Genomic DNA, 20,566 nt, shown 5'->3' on the forward strand with positions numbered 1-20,566 from the left:
TTTGTTGTATGGGATTCACCAGTATTTTAGAATGAAGCCTGGCAACAGTAAGGTGGTTTTATGCATACCATGAAGTGTATGTTTAAGAGGTTTTGATAAATGAAGCATTTTCTATTTGTAGACAAGGTGCACACAATGATTGAAAATGACACTAGAATCTTGCAAGTTTCCACTTTGGAATGTTATTACCTATTTCCAGTAGGAAAAGCTAGAAGCTTTATAAATGAAAAGAAATGCACAGTCTCTGCCCTGAAGAGTTTACAGTCCAAACAGAAAGCCTGAATATGTGCAATACCTTTATGTTTCAGTTTCTTCTCTTTACTAAATTGTGTCTGTTGGAGTTCAAGAATTACTAGAGGCTGGGTTTAACATACTATTGCCCCTTTTTGACCTGTAAGGTTAGCCAAAATTCAGGGTCTTGCAAGCTGTTTCCCTAAGAAGAAATTGATGTCAGGTATTTCTTTGATACAATCCTGCTTACTTACAAATAATGAACAAAGACCTTTCTCTGTGAACACAAGAAGAATTAAACAGGCTTGCTGCTTGCTTGTGTCTCCTTCTGTGGCGTTTCTCCTACTTTTTCTCAGACATGTCCCTGTACTAAAACAATATGCAGCAAAGCCCCTGAACCCATCTAGTTCTAATTCCTGAACAGCCTCCTATGTGCTTTTGTGTTGGGTAGAAGCTCCTATTGTTTCAGCTACTTGGTTCCATAAAGATGCTTTAATAGCTTCTTTACAACTATCTTAAATGAAGGGTGATGGTTATGCCCCTCCCCAATTTCACTGAGATTTAACTCAACCCATATGAAATAGAGCAGAGTGGTTAGTGAACAGGGAATACCAAACCACATAAACTCACTGCACTTCAGACACTGTAATTTGCTAACCTCGTGAATATGCAATGGATATTCCACCCATTTGTTTGACTTAGTATAGTTCCCCTAAATGTGAATCTGCAAATATTCACTTAAAGCCATTTTTAGAACAACACAAAAGCATGCAATAAATTATCAAGTGATTCCCCTATTGAAATGTAAGTGACTTTGATCTGATGGGTCTATTCCATCTAACTACTGCTGCTTTTATGCATTTTGTACCAAGACACATTCAGGAAAGCAGTGCTTCCCATCTCTGAATCTGAACATAAACCTTTATTCTCCCTTGCTGCACTTGGGGAATCGTGTATATCAGAAGGTAGGATGGAATTTAACAGAAACTGAAGAGCATCTATTGCAGACCTCATATACTCTGTTGCCATGATGGCCGGAGGCCTCAAGAAGTAGAAACTTTGGAGGAAGGATTGGAAAATTCCAGAGCCGAGCACAATGAGGACTATTCTGATGTTAGATGTGGGATTCAAGAAAGAAACCTGAGGCAGAGCTGTTATTTTATTTATTTAATTATTTCTATGGTAGTGCCCAGGAAGAGCTGGGCAATTTCTATACGTTCAATGAGGGATGGTTCCTGCTGCCCCAAGAATCCCTCAGTCTAAGGACAGAGGTAGGGAAAGGTTAAGGGGGAAAGGAACAAGAAGTAAGGATCTGCATACATGTCAGTTACATTTACTTATAGGCAGCATGGCATGAGTGGGGCTTTGAGAGACTTACGTTTGGACATAGCAGGGTTCTTGCCGATGAGCTCAGGGAGGCTGCAAGGAAGAAGGCAAAGAGATGTGTGTGAGAGAAGTTGCCAGCAGACAGGTGAGGATGAGAGGAATGCTAGTGCAGCGAAGAGGGTTATGCAATGATATATATGGGATTTTAAATTGCAATTGAAGGAAACTGAGCAAAATGTTCAGGTTAAAGAAAAGTCAGAAGCCAAAACAAATCAGTTTTATAGCATCAAAAGCAAAAGAACACCCCAAAACCAACAACTCCCCTCCCCAATTTTACAGCATCAATAAGAATCATAACGTTAGGTCTCAGGCCCCAATCCTGTAATTGGATTTGCAAGATGGATCCTTGTTACCCATCTGGAGTCTCAGTGAAGTCAACAGTGCTCCATGCAGATCAGATTGCAGAACCCCAGCCTACATCATTCCCAAACAAAATATACTTCATATATTTGTTTCCTTCTTCATGCAGGCCATGAGAGGTTATCAGGACAGTAATACAGTACCAAAGCAGATTAGCTAGGGTGGCAGGAAGTTCAATTATAGAAGAAGTAGTGAAAATTTACTGACTGTTTTGAGTGTTAATAGGACAGAGGGATAAAATAAAGCTATTTTGCAATTCCTTGTGCTCTTAGGCCCCAATAAATGGATGTCGTTGTGAGCCACTGATTAATAAACTGGAGAATCAGCTGGAGGCAACCGTGGAGGAGATAAAAGCTGAGTTTGGGACAGTGCAGGATAAGATGAATATCAAGCTGGGACAGATGGAAAACAAAACTCAACATCAAGTAAGAAAATGGTCCAGAGATATGCTATTAATGTTAGAAACATGGTTAAGTCTCAGTAAATATTTTCATTGTGTGTGTGTGTGTGTGTGTGTGTGTGTGTGTATGTATATATAAATAAATCTAATTCACACTTGTGACCTTTAAACTATGATGTTCCACCGGGAGATCTATTGTTACAAGCCAGAGTCCTGAGAAGAATAATAGTTAAAATAAACTGTACAGGTGACCTTCTGTGCTCACTTTGCATAGTGAATCAGAACTGGTTAGCTTCACTTTTAGGGTCTGATAGACTGAAGACAATGCTGCAGCTGTTGGGATTCAATGAAGGGAATGTTTAAAATTATCATGCTTTAAAATTTCAGTGAAAACAAGTTTTTAATTACTTTTAATTGTACAGCTTTGTGAGTGCCCCTTCCCCATCCCCCTTCTTGTAAGCAAGTTCTAATACTAGTTGATACTGTTCCTAGAAATGAAGGGTGAGAGTCAAAAGATTCATGATAATTTATCAATGTACACTGATTTTTTCCTAACGTGGTCTTTTGAACTGAGCTTTTGTGTTCTACCACAGCTCCGTGTTTTAGATAAGTTAATGGCTGAGAGGCTGTCTGCAGAGAGAAGAGAGTGCCTTCATCGCCTTCAGCAGCACGCTGAACTCGAAAAAACTGAGGGAGAGAAACGGCAGGTATGGGAGGAACAACTGTTCTACACAATTAACATAAATAAATAGCAGTAAGGGATGGATTAGTTGAAAGTTTGGTTCCAGTAAGCAGTGAAACGTCTGGATGCTTATCTGGCCCTCTGAAATATTTGAAGTGGACTTTAAAAGGTTATTTTGGTGGGGCTGGGGAGTTTCCAGAAGTCAGGAAGGTAAAATCTGGTCTGAGCTCTGACAACTCAGGGTTGGGTGTATGGAAACTTTTAACAAAGAATTCTTTTCCTTAAAATAATCACTAGAAGTTTTAACAACACACAACATTTTGAAAATTTGACTCAAGAACATCCCTTTCAACTTTTACTCTCTTGATCCTGGTGGTCATTTTATTAGTTCTTCTGTCACCAGAGTGTCTTTTGGATAGACTAAGCGTGATTTTTTAAATGTACAATTTTTTTTAAAGGAATTTTAAACCTGCTTTCTACAACCTAAAAAGGATACTTTACTTTTTCCTCCTTAGGTGATCTTTTCACTGTACGCTGAGACGATCCCCTTCCTCAAACACTCTTTTCCTTGATCTTTTCCTGCCCTCTTCCTCTGAAAAACACTTTCATGGAGAGAGGCAGAAGACTACAATCCCTTCCCTGTAGCATTATGGCAATACCACACTTTTCCCAAATTGAGCATTGCTGCAAATAAGCCACTATTACTTAGATTTATTTCTTTAACAGAATACTGGAACAGATATTGTTGTCCTCTAGCAGATACCCATCTGCTGTTTTGAATCCATCTCTTGGGTACAAACTCCCCACAAACATGCTAGTAAAGTTCTACTTGCACACTCACCGAGGGCTAGTAACTCTCTTTTGATTGGGAAGTAAAAACTAGGTATTTTCATTATGAAAATCCCAGTAAGAGTAGAGAAATACATTTCATACCTGTACTGGTAGATTTTCATGACACAACTTTGCAAAGCTGCCATAAACAAGAATAGGGGCGTAATATTAAAATAACTACTGCCCGGATATGCCTATGGAGACAGGGATGATCATTTAATCCATTGATCTCTCTCTCATCGCCAAAACCACTTTATCCAGAGGACATACTTCTGAGGCAGAAACAACAATTAGAGCTGCCCAAAGTTTTATAGCAAGAGGCCTGGGTATCAAACTGTCTTCTCTACCTGCTGGTCTCTGAGCCTTCTCCATGAAGACTGAAGAAACCTCAGTCTTCTAATACTCCAAAAGAAAGAGTGATCCATAACAGGCAATCTCCTATCTGAATTATACTTAAGAAGCATCATATATATTCTTGTTCTATAAGGGCCTGATTCAATCAGTGGAAAGACTCCCATTGAATTCAATAGATTTTGGCTTAGACCCTTAGTAAACTGTTTGGGTAAGGACATGTTATTTGCATGGCACAAAGTCACAGTGCCACATAAATAACAGGCAAACTGAAGTATACAGGGACTGTTCTTTCTATATAATTCAGTTCTTACTGAATTTTTAAAATGTTCATCAGCAAATGCCCTCTAATACTAAGCATTTTTGTAACCTGAAAACCAGCGTTTGATTGTAAGTGACTGTGTTATCTGTTCTTCTAGCACAAAAACAAGAGAAGCACAGAAATCAGAGGTGGCACCATTGTCCCCAAAAACCCAATAGAGTTTGATCTGGACTTTTTTCTCCTAAAATCTGTTAGCTCTAATCACTGTCTTGCATAACTGTAACATCTGTGTATAAATGTTGTTTATGCCACTAGAAAATTACCATTTACTGTGATGTGTAGTGATTGTCAGCGAGGGCTGCTGTTGTAAACAGTAACTTTACTATGGCACAGGCACATTATAGCGAGCTCCATCGTAGATGGACTGAAGATTGTACCTGGAGTAATACATACTGACTTAAAATCTGGCAAAACATTTTTCTTTCACAGATTTCCTTGGTGGATGAATTGAAAACCTGGTGCATGTTAAAGATTCAGAATCTGGAGATGAAGCTTTCTGGAGATTCTAGATCTTCAAGACCAAAATCAACTCTGTCCACTTGTGAGTCCCTCACCGAGACCCTGGCTACAGAGAACCTCCATAGTGCCAAGGACTGTAAAACCAACCAGAGTCCACTACAGTCAGAGGACTCACAGCAGCATTCCTATATCACACTTCAAAACAGTCTCTCAGAAGACATGGGAAGGAGTAGAGTCCAGACATCAGAACAAAGCTTTGGAACACATTATTTTGCTGTTGAACAAGACACTGTATCAGGTATAATCTTGTTAGACATTTAGCTGTAGTTTTCAAAGGCATGTGCTGATTCACAGGGGAATAAAAATGCCAAGATTACTTAACTTTAGTGGTATGCTTTCCTTCCAGTCATCAATACCCCTCTTCCCCCATCTCCATACATTCTGGTTAAAACATGTTGCCTCCTTCAAGGCAACCACTAAAGTTTCAGGGCTTAGTTGGCAGGAATTTACCTTATTATATTTTTCTTGGCAAATCCTCAGCTGGTGAAAATAGATGTAGTTTCTACCACTTTCAGGGACAGTGGAGGGCTGGGTTTTCTCCCAACTCAGGGTCTTCCATGTAAGAGTGCACTAAACTGTCAAGTTTCCATTGAAGCGGCTATATTATATTTGTTTTATTGGTGCATGGACCTTATCCCCATATGTATAAACTATTCTTTTATGGTTTATCTATCCTAACTCCACACACCCTTTTTGTTCATTCTTCCTTTTTTCTCCCTTGATGATCACCATAGGAGTACATTCCATTCTTGAACATATGGTTTTCTGATTCTAATATTACTGAATGAACAGCTTGCTAAGTGTAGTTCTTCTAGCACACACTAACCTAAAGACCAAAAGCCTGATCTTGCTGGCCTACAGAAAAGGCATCCTATGATCATGCCTCAATTTACGTTCTCGGGCAAGTAGGCTGCATTTTCTTTGAACAAATGTGTGTAAGTCAAGTCACTAGCCTGTGAATTTATCAATAGGAAGAAGTGATATATGTAGGGCTGTCAAGCGATTAAAAAAATTAATTGTACTGTTAACACTAGAACACCATTTATTTTAATTATTTTTGGATGTTTACAACAGAATACAAAGTGTATGGGCTCACTTTATATTTTTTTATTACAAATATTTGCACTGTAAACAAAAAAAATCAATTCTACCTCATACAAGTACTGTAGTGCAATCTCTTTATCATGAAAGTTGAACTTACAACTGTAGAATTATGTACAAAAAAACTGCATATAAAAATGTAAAACTTTAGAGCCTACAAGTCCACTCAGTCCTACTTCTTGGTCAGCCAGTCACTCAGACAAACAAGGTTGGTTACAATTTGCAGGAGATGATGGGTTCTGCTTGATAATGATCCAAAGCAGTGTGGACTGACGTGTTCATTTTCATCATCATGAGTCAGATGCCACCAGTAGAAGGTTGATTTTCTTTAACGTGGAAACTACAGAACCCAAACCATCATAAGAGTGTTGCTCTTTTAAGATTTCTAAAAGCATGCTCCACACCTCATAATCCACAGTTGAAGAATCTGAGAGGAGAGTGCTGTAGCTATTTTTAGAAATCTCACATCAGTATCTTCTTTGTGTTTTGTCAAATCTGCTGCGAAGGTGTTTTTAAAAAGAACATGTGCTCGGTCATCAGCTGAGACTGCTAGAACATGAAATACATGCAGAATGTGGGTAAAACAGAGCAGCAGACATACAATTCTCCCCTTAAGGAGTACAGTCACAAATTTAATTGACACCTTTTTTTTTTTAATAAGCATCATCAGCATGGAAACATGTACTCTGGAATGGTGCCGGAAGCATGAAGGGGTATAGGAATGTTTAGCATATCTGGCATGTAAATACCTTGCAACGCCAGCTACAAAAGTGCCCTGTGAACACCTGTTCTCACTTTCAGGTGACATTGTAAATAAGAACCAGGCAGTGTAAAGAAACTTCTTTGTCTTAGCAATTGGCAGAATAAGTAGTAGGACTGAGTGGACTTGTAGACTCTAAAGTTTTACACTGTTTTGTTTTTGAGTGCAGTTATGTAACAAAAAAAATCTGCATTTGTAAGTTACACTTTCACGATAAAGAGATTGCACTTCTGTACTTTTACGAGGAACTGAAAAATACTGTTTCTTTTGTTTATATTTTTGATTACAAATATAGGCACTGTAAAAATGATAAAGTGAGCACTGTGCACGTTGTGTTGTAATTGAAATCAATATTGAAAATGTAGAAAAACATTCAAAATATTTAATATATTTCAAGTGGTAGTCTATTGTTATAAGTGTGATTATTCGCGATTAATTGACAGCCCTAAATATAAGACAATATATTATAAACGTCTACAAAATGTATAGCATGGTATATAGGAAACCTTGGCCTTCCCAATTCTCAGAACGGGAGATTCTCTTAATATTTGCATAAATGTCTGCTCAGAACTCTCATTCTTTTTTTAATTTATAGGTGCAGAGCAACAAATGATATCTGCTTGTCCAGCTCCTTCTGCAGTCCCTCAAGTTGTTAGGCCTAAAGACAAAGCTTTTAGCTCCAGTGCTTTTGACAGGTTCCAACAGGAAGTGCCACTGTCAGAGCATTCAGGTTCCAAATTAAGACATGTTAAGGTACAAACTGCTTTGCAGCCCTTGACTGAATTTGCAAAGACTGAGCAACAGAGTGGCTACTTCATAGACAAAGGAACTCAAACAAAGAAGTCTGGCAAAAGTGGGCAGTCAAGACACAGGCCCCAGCAACACACAGTAACACATACCCAGCCACAGCAACCATCCGCTCTGCCTGGAGATCAACCAGCCCCTCAGATCAAAGACACTTCACAAGCTCTGGAGATTACTCAGTACTTTTTTGAGGCTGTTTCCACTCAAATGGAAAAGTGGTATGAGCGGAAGATTGACGAAGCCCAGTGCCAAGCTAATCAAAAAGCACAGCAAGACAAAGCTGCACTCAAGGAGCATATTAAAAGTTTAGAAGAGGAGCTCAATAAATTAAGGACTAAGGTGCAAAAAGAAAGCTAGCATCAAGAAAACAGGTGCAGGCATGGAAACTGAGGAATTGTTTTTTATATGAACTGCAGTGTGGCTGATTGAGATCTATTAGTATGTAGAGTATTGAACCCAATACATACAAATATAAGAACTGCCCTTTTTAATGAGATCTAATTTTAGAAATTAGAAGTTCCAGAAATACCGGGAGTAAATATCCAAAAAGACAGTTTATGTAGTCATAAAACAGTAAGTCTCTGCAGATGGGACACACTCATGATACTATGAGTCCATAAAATTTTACAGTCAGAGATAAGAATTACCAGGTACCAATAACTCAAATCACATTCTAAAGAGAGAGTTTTCCCATTTCCTTGTAGGTCACAAAAAACACCTAATAGAAATGGTTTTGTTAGAAATAAGTTTTGTTTACAGAAGCTTCCCACTGATACTTTCCTCTGCCTTGGGTTTGCGTTGTTCAAGCATACTGTAACTTTGACTTCTCCTTAATTATTGTTTGAATAATTATTACAGGTTACATGATTAGTGAAGGTATCTATTCAAGTAACCTTATTGAAAAGTTGTAATTTCTTATATCAGATGAGTGGCAAATATTTTACCAAGTCCTCACTATGTTTTATGAGCAGCAGTACGTTCATAGGCAAGACTCTTCCTCTGAGATGCCTAAATTCCAATTTTCTATAGGAGCATGAAACACACAGACCCAGTGTGAATTCCTGGCTCCACTAAAGTAAATGGCAAAACTCCCATTATCTTCAGTAAGGCCAAGATTTCACTCCAAATGACTTGCCTAGCACCTCTTAAGTAACCCCCTCTTTCTTTTGTTTTCCCACATCCATTTCCCTTTAAGTGAAAAAAAGAAGAATTAGGGACCTTATATGTCCAGTGTTTTCTAAAGGAAAATCCATTCCAGACCACCAAGCTTAATAATTAGACAACTGCAAACTGACTAGCAGAACACCAAGGCTGACTGTACTGAACAGAAAATTCTGATAGCAGTTTGGCCACATCGTTTGCCATAAATGAAAATGTCCAACTTTGATGGACAGAAAATTCCCCTTTGTGAACTGCTATTGAGAATCTTTGAGCTTATTATTTATCGTTTATATTGCAGTAGTGTCTAAAAGCCTCAACCGTGTTGGGCCCCAATTCTGCTCAGTAATGTACAAACATAAGTTACCATAGATAGTTGCAGCTCTATCCATCTAGGGCTTTGTGCTTTAATCTAGTAGGAGACTCCGTAAGATACTGACAATAGAGACAAGGTTATTTAACAGAGATCACAATAGCCCAGGAACAGCTATCCTAAATCATTCCACTTAAAAAAAAACTGCAATATTATGCCAAGGAAAAAAAAAAACCAAACAAGCAATCTCTTGACACTGGAAATCCAGATGAACAAAACGTACTTTACAGTATTGTAAACATTAACTCTTTAGAAATTGAGCTCATATCTTTTTAGTACATGTATAAAGCAAAGAAAATTGTATTATATTACAGTATTTTTAATTCTTATTAATGCACTATTAAGACAAGTACAGTATATCTGTAGTAAGGGAGATATTTGTTAATGCTAATGCTTTGACTTCAGTAGTCAAAAATAAAGAATTAGACATTTTCATATGTTTACAACTTTTTTAAGTCAATTGTTTAAGCTACTGTAGGAATGCAGAGGCATGTTATCTATTTAATTTTTGTATCATCTTGATAAAAAGTGAATGTTTTTGCCTAGTAATTAAACATAAATGTTGCTCAGAAAGCTATTTTTCATGTGTTTTCTAGCTTTACAGAGTTGATCACATTGAAAACTGCAGATACAGAGTGGGAAATGAGAAGCAGTTTAAAATAATAAATTCAAAGGAACCAGGGCAGTCAAGCAATTAAAAAAATGAATCGCAATTAACTGCACTGTTAATAATAGAATACCATTTATTTAATATTTTTGGATGTTTTCTACATTTTCAAATATATTGATTTCAATTACAACACATAATACAAAGTGTACAGTGCTCACTTCATATTTATTTTTGATTACAAGTATTTGCACTGTAAAAATAGTATTTTTCAATTCACTTAAGTACTGTAGTGCAGACTCTATCATGAAAGTTGAACTTTCAAATGTAGAGTTATGTACAAAAAAAATGCATTCAAAAATAAAAATGTAAAATTTTAGAGCCTGCAAGTCCACTCAGTCCTACTTCTTGTTCAGCCAATTGCTCAGACACAGAAGTTTGTTTACATTTGCAGGAGCTAATGCTGTCCCTTCTTGTTTACAATGTCACCTGAAACTGAGAACAGATATTCGCATGGCACTGTTGTAGCCAGCATCGCAAGATATTTACATGCCAGATGCACTAAAGATTCATATGTCCCTTCATGCTTCAACCACCGTTCCAGCGGGCATGCGTCCATGTTGATGACGGGTTCTGCTCACTAGCAATCCAAAGCAGTGCAGACCAACGCATGTTGATTTTCATTATCTGAGTCAGATGCCACCAGCAGAAGGTGGATTCTCTTTTTTTGGTGGTGCGAGTTCTGTAGTTTCTGCATCAAAGTGTTGCTCTTTTAAGACTTCTGAAAGCATGCTCCATACCTCATCCCTTGCAGATTTTGGAAGGCACTTAAGATTCTTAAACCTTGGGTTGAGTGCTGTAGCTATCTTTAGAAATCTCACATTTGTACCTTCTTTGCGTTTTGTCAAATCTGCAGTGAAAGTGTTCTTAAAATGAGCAACATGTACTGGGTCATCATCCGAGACTGCTATAACATGAAATATATATGCAGAATGCAGGTAAAACAGAGCAGGAGACATACAATTCTCCCCCTAAGGAGTACAGTTACAAATTTAATTAATGCATTTTTTTTTTTAACAAGCATCATCAGCATGTCCTCTGGAATGATGGCCGAAGCATGAAGGGGCATAGAATGTTTAGCATATCTGGCATGTAAATACCTTGCAATGCTGGCTACAAAAGTGCCATGCAAATGCCTGTTCTCACTTTCTGGTGGGCAGAAGATGAGGGCAGCATTATCTTCTGTAAATGTAAACTAACTTGTTTGTCTTAGCAATTGGCTGAACAAGAAGTAGGACTGAGTGGATTGTAGGCTCTAAAGTTTTACACTGTTTTGTTTTTGAGTGCAGTTATGTAACAAAAAAATCTACATTTGCAAGTTGCACTTTAATGACAAAGATTGCACTACAGCACTTGTATGAGGTGAACTGAAAAATACTATTTCTTGTTTATCATTTTTACAGTGCAAATATTTGTAATAAAAATATACACTTTGATTTCAATTACAACATGGAATACAATATAGATGAAAATGTAGAAAAACATCCAAAATATTTAATAAATTACAATTGGTATTCTATTTGACAGGTTTCAGAGGAACAGCCGTGTTAGTCTGTATTCGCAAAAAGAAAAGGAGTACTTGTGGCACCTTAGAGACTAACCAATTTATTTGAGCATGAGCTTTCGTGAGCTACAGCTCACTTCATCAGATGTACTCTATTGGTACTCAATAGAATTGGTATTCTATTGTTTGACAGTGCGATTAAAGCTGCAATTAATTGCAATTAATTTTTTTTAACTGCAATTAATTGACAGCCCTAGTGGGAACTAAGCCCCTGAATTCTAATCCCAGTTTTCCCATTAATTTACTATCTATAAAATGCAGATAATACTTAGGTACAAAAATTATCTTACAGAGGTTCTATAAGGATTAACTAATTTAGTGACAGGTATTATTCATTCAACACAACGTTTACCATGGGACACAGGGAAAGGGAGCCTTTTCTGGCATTCTCCCCTACCCCACACTCTACACATTAGGCAAAATTGAAGTGATTCTTGGCTACTACCCACAATCCACCCTGCCCTTTTACATACACAACCAAAGTTAATCCCATTATTCCATGAGAGTTTCTAATTCCTGCATGGACTCCTGCAGCAGATCTCATAACCCCTAAAAGGCTTCTGGCAGAGAGACTCACATGGACTCTGATGGAGTCCGCACATTGTGCTCCTACAGACTTATGGAACCAACTGGGACATTCTCAACTGCTTCATGGGACATTCTCAGTCAAGGACTGTACCCTGGTTGGAAGTCTTATATTGCCCAAAGTGGGTAAGGAGTGACAAAGTTCATTTTGACCTGTACAATTTGTTATATAAAATTGCTTATAAAAACTAAGCACAAGCTGAGTTAAAGAAATTTACAATCTGAATGTCTGAACTAAAAACTGTGATTACACAGTTTCAAGACTCTGGTAAAATCACAATTGCTAGAATACAAGTGAAAGGAAATGCCCATTAGGATTGCTAGATGTTGGTTTTGATTAAGGGGGTCATCTCTTTCTGTACTATGTTCTTCTGGGGGCAGCTGGCAGCTTGTTGAAGGGAGAGAGGAGGAGAAAGGCCTTACTGTGAGTCAGAGCTTCACTAATCATGGTTGTCACCACTCTCACCACCTGTTGGGACCTCGACATCATTTTCCTGCATCTGAATGATGTCCTAATCTGATCAGACAAGTAGAAGGAGCCAGATGACATCACCTTTAGAGGGTCAGCTAAATCCTGAGCAACAGCTGGGATATGAACCTGATGTTCCTAATATTACTCCCTACCTATGTGTCAGTGCCTCCTTATTTCTTCTACCTCTTTTGCCTTCTAAGAGACCAGCTTAGCCCGCGAGGAGTAATCTACCCTTGCAATATTGCTGTAAGCCTGTGACCAAAGAGGCAAGCTAAAAACAAGGTTGATCGAGACTGCTAAGTACTAGAATAGCTAATAAGTTTGTGTGCTTTGCCAGTGATTGTTTCTAGCAGCTAAAGTGCAAGCAAGGAACAAACTGAAGCTGCAATTTAGAAAAGATCCATGAAGCTTATATCTCCCACTGGGTGTGTTTATTTTAAAAGTATGTTGGTTGAACTTCACCCACTAACCCTCAGAAGTTGCCAGCTAAATCTGACTTTTCCAGCAAAGACTTCTACTATAACCTTAAGACTACCAAGCAAAGTTTCTCTCTAGATAGAAAAAGGGAAGTTTTCAAAACAAAGTTTCAAATGTTTTAACTGTTTTTTGTGAATTTGTTAAAAGGTTTGTGTTACTGTGGGAGTAGGCTAGCATAAGTTTATATAAAGCACAATTAATTTAATGTTACAATAAAAGGGTTCTAGTACATTTTAAATCCTGAGCTCAATACTGTAAAAGGGACAGAGTGTTAATGACAAGCTCAACAAGTTGGCAGAAATTAAAGAGACACCAACTTGAAAAAAAAAAATCACTTTCTTATCCCTTAAGGTTACTGTAATTGAAGACAAGTTAAAATGAAGAAAAAAAATCTTATCTTACTCAAGTTCACTAGTGTGTTGAGAGTGCATGTTATTTATTTGTGGTAGCTCCTAGAAGCCCCACGGCCTCAACAAGGATGGTCCCAGCCCCAAAGAGCCTACAGTGTTATGTACAATATAAAAACATTAGGTGATACAGACAGAAAAAGACAAGGAAACAATTAGACAATACTGGTCAGCATGATCTGCAAGAAACTGTAACCCTGCAGCAGTGTGCAGATAGAGATAGAGAAAGGGGAGTGGGAGGGGTGGGAAGACTTGGCCTTTGATGGTGATATACTCAGGCTCTGCTCAAAAAGGCCCTTCTAATCATCAAGGAAGCAGATTGTTTTTTAAAGAACTGAAGAAAAAAAATCAGGACATACTAATAAAGAGCCTACTACCAGAATATTGATTTTCCTTTGAATTCCATTTTTTTAAAATCATCTTGTCAGTGTCTGTTTAAAAAATCCACAGGAGCAACCTCTCTCAACACAAACCAGAGAGCTGTCTAATCCAGAGTCTCGTCTTCGGTAGTGGCCAGAACCAGATGCTTCAGAGAGAAGCTCAAGAAACCCCATAGACAACAATTTTGGAATATAGCCTAACTACAGGAGAAATTTCTTTCTAACAGCCCGTCAGTCAGTCAGTGGTTGGCTAACCAGCCTTGTGAAGTCTTTCAACCAAGACTGCAGGTATAGCTTTGAAGAAACTTGGTCTGCTGCTTGTTAGAGCTGAACCAAGACATACTAGCTGGCAGCTGTGTACATCTGTTGTTTGGATATATAGCTATTTACATTCAGAGAAACTCAACCTCCTTTACTTTTGAAATTGATATAAACAAAATATGTTGCCATTCATGTGGGGAATACAACATGAGGAAGGGCCACAACATTAATATACCTTTTCTGTTTGTTCTACTTTATGTAAGAGATGAACACTTGTCAGTATAATCACAAGAGCTATTTCTTAATTTGGCAATAACCATATCCTAGGTTAAATTCTCTCACACTGTTAAGGTTTAATCAATCATGATTATGATTAAAGACACTACTTCAAACAAACAGGATCAAGATATCACCTACACATGGGGAATTTTCTTAGTATTTTGAACAAGTTTATTATGAAACAAACTTCAGGAGTTTGGGACTCTAGAGAAGACTCCCATAAGATTGTAACATTTAGAAGTACTAACGTAGGAAAAAAACAAACAAAAATCTGGTTTGAATTTATTTTTTTTCTTTGGCAATGCTGCTCTTCTCTCAGCAGGTATTATGCCACACTTTCGATTATTTGAACAAATATGGCGTAAGTAATTTGTCTATGCCAAATATTCAGGTAACAGACTCAAAAAGAGAAAGGAAATAATGGAATTGTACTGTATTCCACCTTGAAACATTACCGGTATCTTTGCATAAGATGAGGTGCTGCATCCTGGAGAAAGTACTGTACTTCTCACAGTGGATGAAAGTCCATTGGCTCTCAGAATTAAGGTTAGGAGTTTGCCAGCTGAAGTGTTCTCTCAAGCTCCTGAAGCTGCATGTTGCCCTGAGTAATCATCATCCTAATTGCATCCTGTAAAGTGAAATGGAATCTGTTGGGCTGAACACGTATAACACACTACAGTACACAGATTTTTGCCAGAGTTGCTGCATTTTTCACTCAATTTCTTTGCCTGAGTCAACGGCACACAATAAAGCATTCAGCCTCTAAAACAATGAAGACAACACAATATGTTCATTATGATAGGTGAAGCAACTGTCTCTCACCAACAGAAGTTGGTCCAATAAAAGACATTACCTCACTCACCTTGTCTCTCTAACATACTGGGACCGACACGGCTACAACACTGCGTATATTAATTTGCCATTCATTTTTCCTTAAGTTCTTAATAGTGCCATTGGGGGTTATTTCTGTGGCTTAAAAGTAAGTGGAAAAGTTTCTTTGATTCAAAAATCTAACTACATTAGTATTTTCTTTATACATCCATGTCCTTTCCAATGTTTCTGTGAATAAATGGTAAGAACCACAGATGTGCATTGTAGAGAGGGATTTTTAAGAGATAAATTGTGTGGACATTCTTCTGAAATTCTTTAGTCTGCATAATTCCAGCCAGTAATTCTTTACTACTGACTAGGAAAGGTGCACAACTGGCAAGACGGGGTGTAGAAATGTTTGAGAAAAGGTGAAGTTTCCCCACCCATTGCTGCTTCCTATACAGATATCAAGTCAAGTCTGTTTTGTTCAGCCAAAATTAATAAATACTAATTTAAACATAACCCCAACAGATATCATAAAAGGCAGGTCCAGCATTAGTAAACTTAAACTTGCTCTCCACTATTCAATACAAAAGTTGTAAAATTAAAAGTTTTGTCTGATTCTTATTTCAAGCAAGCAGGTTTTGTTTTGTTTATTTAATTTAAGAAATCAGAAAAAAATAATCAGAAAAACTTTATTTACAAGCAAGAAAGAAAAGGAGAGATAGTGTTGATAGTTTTCATAGATTCCAAGGCCAGAAAGGGACCATTGTGATCATTTAGTCCAACCTCCTGTACAACACAGGCCATAAAACTTCCCCAAAATAATTCCTAGAGCATATATTTTAGAAAAAATATCCAATCTTGATTTAAAAATTGTTGGTGATGGGAGAATCCACACTGAGCCTTCTTAAATTATTCCAATAGCTAATTACCCTCACTGTCAAAAATTTACGCTTCAGTTCCAGTCTGAATTTGTCTAGCTTGAACTTTCAGCCATTGGATTGTGTTATACCTTTCTTTGCTAGGTTAAAGAGCCCATTATTAAATATTTGTTTCCTGTGTATATACTAACAGACTAATCAAGTCACCCCTAACTTTCTCTGTTAACCTAAATAGATTGACTCTATCACTATAAGCCCTGTTTCCTAATCTTTTAATCATTCTCATGGTGTGATTTTTCATTCTGTTGATAATAGCCCACTTTAATTGATTTGTCTCGACCCCCCCACTGGGTAAAGCAACTCCCATCTTTTTGTGTACTGCTATATATCTTCCTACTGTATTTTCCACTCCGTGTATCTGATGAAGTGGGTTTTAGCCCGCAAAACCTTATGCCCAAAAAATCTGTTAGTCTATAAAGGTGCCACAAGTACTCCTCCTTGTTTTTGCTGATACAGACTAACACGGCTACCACTCTGAAATCTCTCCCCAATATATTGTATCGCTTTTGTATAAACATTACTTGTTTTAGAAAAATCAGCAAAATAGATACAAAAACAGGTGTTATAGAAGTCTAATTGCAGTTCTTAAAAAAACAAAGCATATGACAAACCATAATCTGTAGCACTAAGAGTGCTGCAAAGTATATAAAAGACATTGCTACGAGGCTTCTGCCTCCGATTGCTCACCTCATCTGTTGCATCTTTATTTCTTTTGAATTCTTCCCTTGCCCACTCCTTTAGATAGTGCCGATCAGTTTCGGTAGGTACCTGACGAATAGCCTGGAGAATTCTTCTGTATAACTGAAGAACCTGCTGCCGTCTCAAGAACTGCAAAGAAGAGGGGAAATGCCAGTTATGTTTGCTACTCCAGTGGTTTCCAGTCAGTTATATTATCAAAGAAAGGTTTTTTTAAAACCTTTGTAGAGATTTAAGCCAAATACCACCTGGAAATTAAATGAACCAAGAGAAAGTACCTGCTATGCAAGTTTAGTCTATAATAACCTTAAAATTGAGAAGAAAAACAGAGTAAATTTTAAATTTGAATGATCTAATCTGAGGTGGGCTATTGGAATAGAGCAGGGGTTCTCAAACTTCATTGCACCGGGACCCCTGACAACAAAAATTACTACACGAGCCCAGGAGGAGGTACTGAAGCCTGAGTCTGCGCAAGCCCCACCACCCTGGGCAGGAGGGCCAAAGCTGAAACCCCAGGGCATGTAACCTGAGCCCTGCCGCACAGGGCTAAAGCCCTGGGACTTTGGTCCCGAGCAATGGGGCTCAGGCTTCAGCTCTGGGCCCCAGCAAGTGTAAGTCACCCTGGGGACCCCATTAAAATGGGGTCCTGACTTACAGTTTGAGAACTGCTGGAATAGAAGGAAATCTATAAAAAGGACTAGAAACTCCCAGCTACTGTATATTGCAAAGTGCTTAGTCATAGACCAGGGCCCCACTGTGCCCTCTATAAACACAACAGAAAGATGGTCCCTGCCCCACACATCTTATGATCTACAGCCTGGTCTACATATAGCTTTTGCGCCAATATAATTATTTCAGTTAGAGATGTGATTTTTTTTTTACTGACATCACTATATTTAGGCTTGGGAGGATCAGATGTGTATTGGTAAATGTAAATTTCACTATACATGCACAAATAAATAAATATTTCCACTGATAATCAAAATGTATGGATAGGCAAAGTAAGAAAAATACTGCTTGAGAACTTATCAGAAGTTGATTTAAAGTTATTTACTTTGTATATTTTGACAATTTAGGTTTTAAAGATTATAAAGCATTAACTTTTTGAATATCAATGTCTCCTGTCTTTAAATAATCATTGTCTGAACCCCTCATAATTCCCCACAACTGTGAAAATTGAAATAGCCTAAAATTTATAAAAAATGCGTAAAAATAAACATTGATGTTATCCATCAAAATTATTAAAAAAAAAATCAAATTCTACCAAGCCTAGTTATACTTTTATACTGGTAAAACTTCATCCACACTAGGGTTGTACCAGTATATTACACTGGTACATCTTATTCCCCATCACATGTGGAATAGGTATACCAGTATAAGCACCTTTATATCAGTACTACAGTGTCCACTCTTACTTAGGGGGGGTTATACTACTTTAACTATACTACTATAACATTTGCACAGACAAGCTCTAAATATCAGAGTTGTTAGCATAGAAATTATAGCTGTATTGGAGAAGGAAAAGAAGGAGGGGGAGCTCTGTGGAACCCACACAGCAAATTGGGAGGGGGGGGGGATTAGAAGGATTCTTCAAACAACATGCTGAAGGAGCAATTAGAGAGATGAAAGAATCAGGAAAGGACTCAGTCATGAAAGCCAAGCCAGGTCAGATTACCAGAGGAAGAGCACAGCTGACCATGTCAAAAACCGTTGTGAGGTGGAGGAGGGGATGCAGCACTGTTTCTGAGCTTTGGCCACGGAGGGGGGCATCAGAGATTTGGCCAATGTCTATACGTACAGAGAGCTCTCCCGTCAGTATAATAAAAGCACCTCCACAAGAGGCAGAAGCTCTGCTGGCGGGACAAGCTCTCCTGCCGACATAACGCTGTGCACAGGAGTGCTTATGTTGTTGTAATGTTTATGTTGATGTTGCTTGGGGGTGGCTTTTTGACACCTCTGAGCAACATAAAATTTTGCCGACACAGGCTTAGGGTGGAGACAAGCCTGTGGCAAGAACTGTTTCAGGGCAGGGCAGCAGGCTCGGCAGGGGTTTACGAGGGAAAGGGAGGGGAGGCTACTGACGTCCAGCTGGAGTTGTGGGTGCTTAGCCCGACTGAAAATTGGTCCAAGCCACTCACCCAAAGTCCCCCCGCAAGCGGCTGAGCAGAGTCTCTGGCGCTGCCAGCTGCCCCCCCCCCTCGCTCCGGTTCTGAAAAACGCCGGGGCTTGTGCCAGTCACCCGGCCGCGCCCAGGTGGCAGGTAACAGGGGCAGCCTCTGAGCCCAGCCCCCCGAGCGGGGACCCCTGCACCCTGTAACCCGGCAGCGGCCCCGGGTCAGGCCGGTCACTGGCTGCGCCCGGGCCCCTAACAGCAGGGGCTGAAGCGCCCCCCCCCCCGCTCCGGCAGCAGCGACTCCCTCAGCCGCCACCGCGACCCCCCAGCTGGGCGGCCCTGAGGGAGGAGGGGCTCTGGCCGGCGGCGAGACGGGACCCCCCGGGCCGCTACCTGCTTCAGCGTCAGCGCCGCCGGAGGCAGCCGGGACGCGGCCATGACACCGACCAGGCCCTGCGCGCGCGCCGCAGCCCTGCCGCCGCCGCCGCCTCCTCCGCCGCCGCCGCCCGCCCTCGCGGGGCCCCTGGTCCCCTTCCTGCTCGCGGGGAGCGGCGGGTCCCGCTGCTCAGGCAGGGGCGGACACCCCCGAGGGCGTGAGGCTCAGCCAGAGGGCGGGGAAGGGATTTTAAGGCCTGGCCTCGGCGTGGGCGGGAAACCTGCGGGTTCCGGGCCGCCCCGGGCCGTGCCCCGCCCCGGGCCGCAGAGCCGGCGCCAGCTCCTGGGGGCGCCCCCGAGGGAGGAGCCGCACAGCGCCCCCCGGCGTCCGCCTGCCCCAGCGCTGCAGCTGCGTGTTTGTGCCAGCGAGACCCAAGCCCGCCCCGCGTGGGCAGCCGGCGAGCTGGGAGGGGGTCTGAGAGGCTGGGACTGTTAACGCCTGGGGGGAGGCCTCCTTTCCCTGGACGATGGGATTAGGGAAGGTAAATAACCCAGCAGGCTGCAAACAGGATAGCTCAGTGGTTTGAGCATTGGCCTGCGGAACCCAGGGCTGCGAGCTCAATCCTAGGCCGTTTAGGGATCTGGGGCAAAAAATGGGGATTAGTCCTGCTTTAAGCAGGGGCTTGGACTAGGTGACTTCCTGAGGTCCCTTCCAACCCTGATATTGTAAAATCACTAAAGGCAGTAGATTAGAAAGACAATGCCTGAGCTAGCTAAGATAAAAGGGCACTATTATTAGGAATGTAAAGACGAGGCTGAGTACAGCAAGTGAGCACAGAGCTTGCTGCACAGGAGGGGTTGGTTCCTGCAAATTAACCAAGCCCATCTAAAAATGGGTGAGGCAATGTATAGTAAATGTAATGAGATGTGTAATGTCTATAAAGGGAGAGAGTTGTCATGTACTTTTGGAGCTGCAATATACTTTGCATGCGTCTAGGGTGACTATTGTCCTGATTTTATAGGGACAGTCCCGATTTTTCACATTTGCTGTTTGGTCACCCTACATCCATCCCACCTGCATTTGAGTCTAATCAACTCAGTATAGCACTGCTGTATACTAAATAAAGATATCTCAGTGACAAAGGCTGGAGTCCAACTACGTTCTTGGGAAGCATCATAGAAACTGATCCCAGAGGGAATCCCAAGGACTTTCCTCCCCAGCAGTCCTGAGGCTGTTTTAAATTATGCCTGGCTATAC

General features: G+C 40.0%; 2 protein-coding genes across 14 annotated transcripts in view; one reads left to right on the forward strand and one right to left on the reverse strand.

The window, feature by feature from the left end:
• Positions 1 to 9,849, forward strand: part of ANKRD6 (ankyrin repeat domain 6) — a 171,513-nt gene extending 161,664 nt beyond the window's left edge. For all 7 annotated transcript variants that reach the window (XM_073336725.2, XM_073336724.2, XM_073336732.2 and 4 more), the window contains 4 exons: positions 2,250 to 2,402; positions 2,971 to 3,084; positions 4,993 to 5,320; positions 7,539 to 9,849. In XM_073336725.2, coding sequence (XP_073192826.1) covers positions 2,250 to 2,402; positions 2,971 to 3,084; positions 4,993 to 5,320; positions 7,539 to 8,104 — 1,161 coding nt within the window. In that variant the 3' untranslated portion in view covers positions 8,105 to 9,849. The remainder of the gene's footprint in view (positions 1 to 2,249; positions 2,403 to 2,970; positions 3,085 to 4,992; positions 5,321 to 7,538) is intronic.
• Positions 1 to 19,644, reverse strand: part of LYRM2 (LYR motif containing 2) — a 62,249-nt gene extending 42,605 nt beyond the window's left edge. For 3 of the 7 annotated variants that reach the window (XR_013635551.1, XR_013635549.1, XR_013635550.1), the window contains exons 1-4: positions 19,327 to 19,644; positions 16,812 to 16,952; positions 14,826 to 14,998; positions 1,610 to 1,650 (exon numbers count right to left, since the gene is read on the reverse strand). Coding sequence is in view for 1 of the 7 variants with exons in the window: in XM_078852146.1 (XP_078708272.1) it covers positions 14,918 to 14,998; positions 16,812 to 16,952; positions 19,327 to 19,371 (267 nt within the window). In the remaining 6 variants the exon portion in view is untranslated. Of the gene's footprint in view, positions 1 to 594; positions 1,651 to 11,626; positions 14,999 to 16,811; positions 16,953 to 19,326 lie in introns of those variants that run through there. The other 4 variants (XR_013635553.1, XR_013635552.1, XR_013635554.1 and 1 more) reach the window with 4 other exon arrangements.
• Positions 19,645 to 20,566: the final 922 nt, after the last annotated feature.

The sequence above is a fragment of the Lepidochelys kempii genome, chromosome 3 (genome assembly GCF_965140285.1).
Source record: "Lepidochelys kempii isolate rLepKem1 chromosome 3, rLepKem1.hap1, whole genome shotgun sequence".
NCBI lineage: Eukaryota > Metazoa > Chordata > Testudines > Cheloniidae > Lepidochelys > Lepidochelys kempii.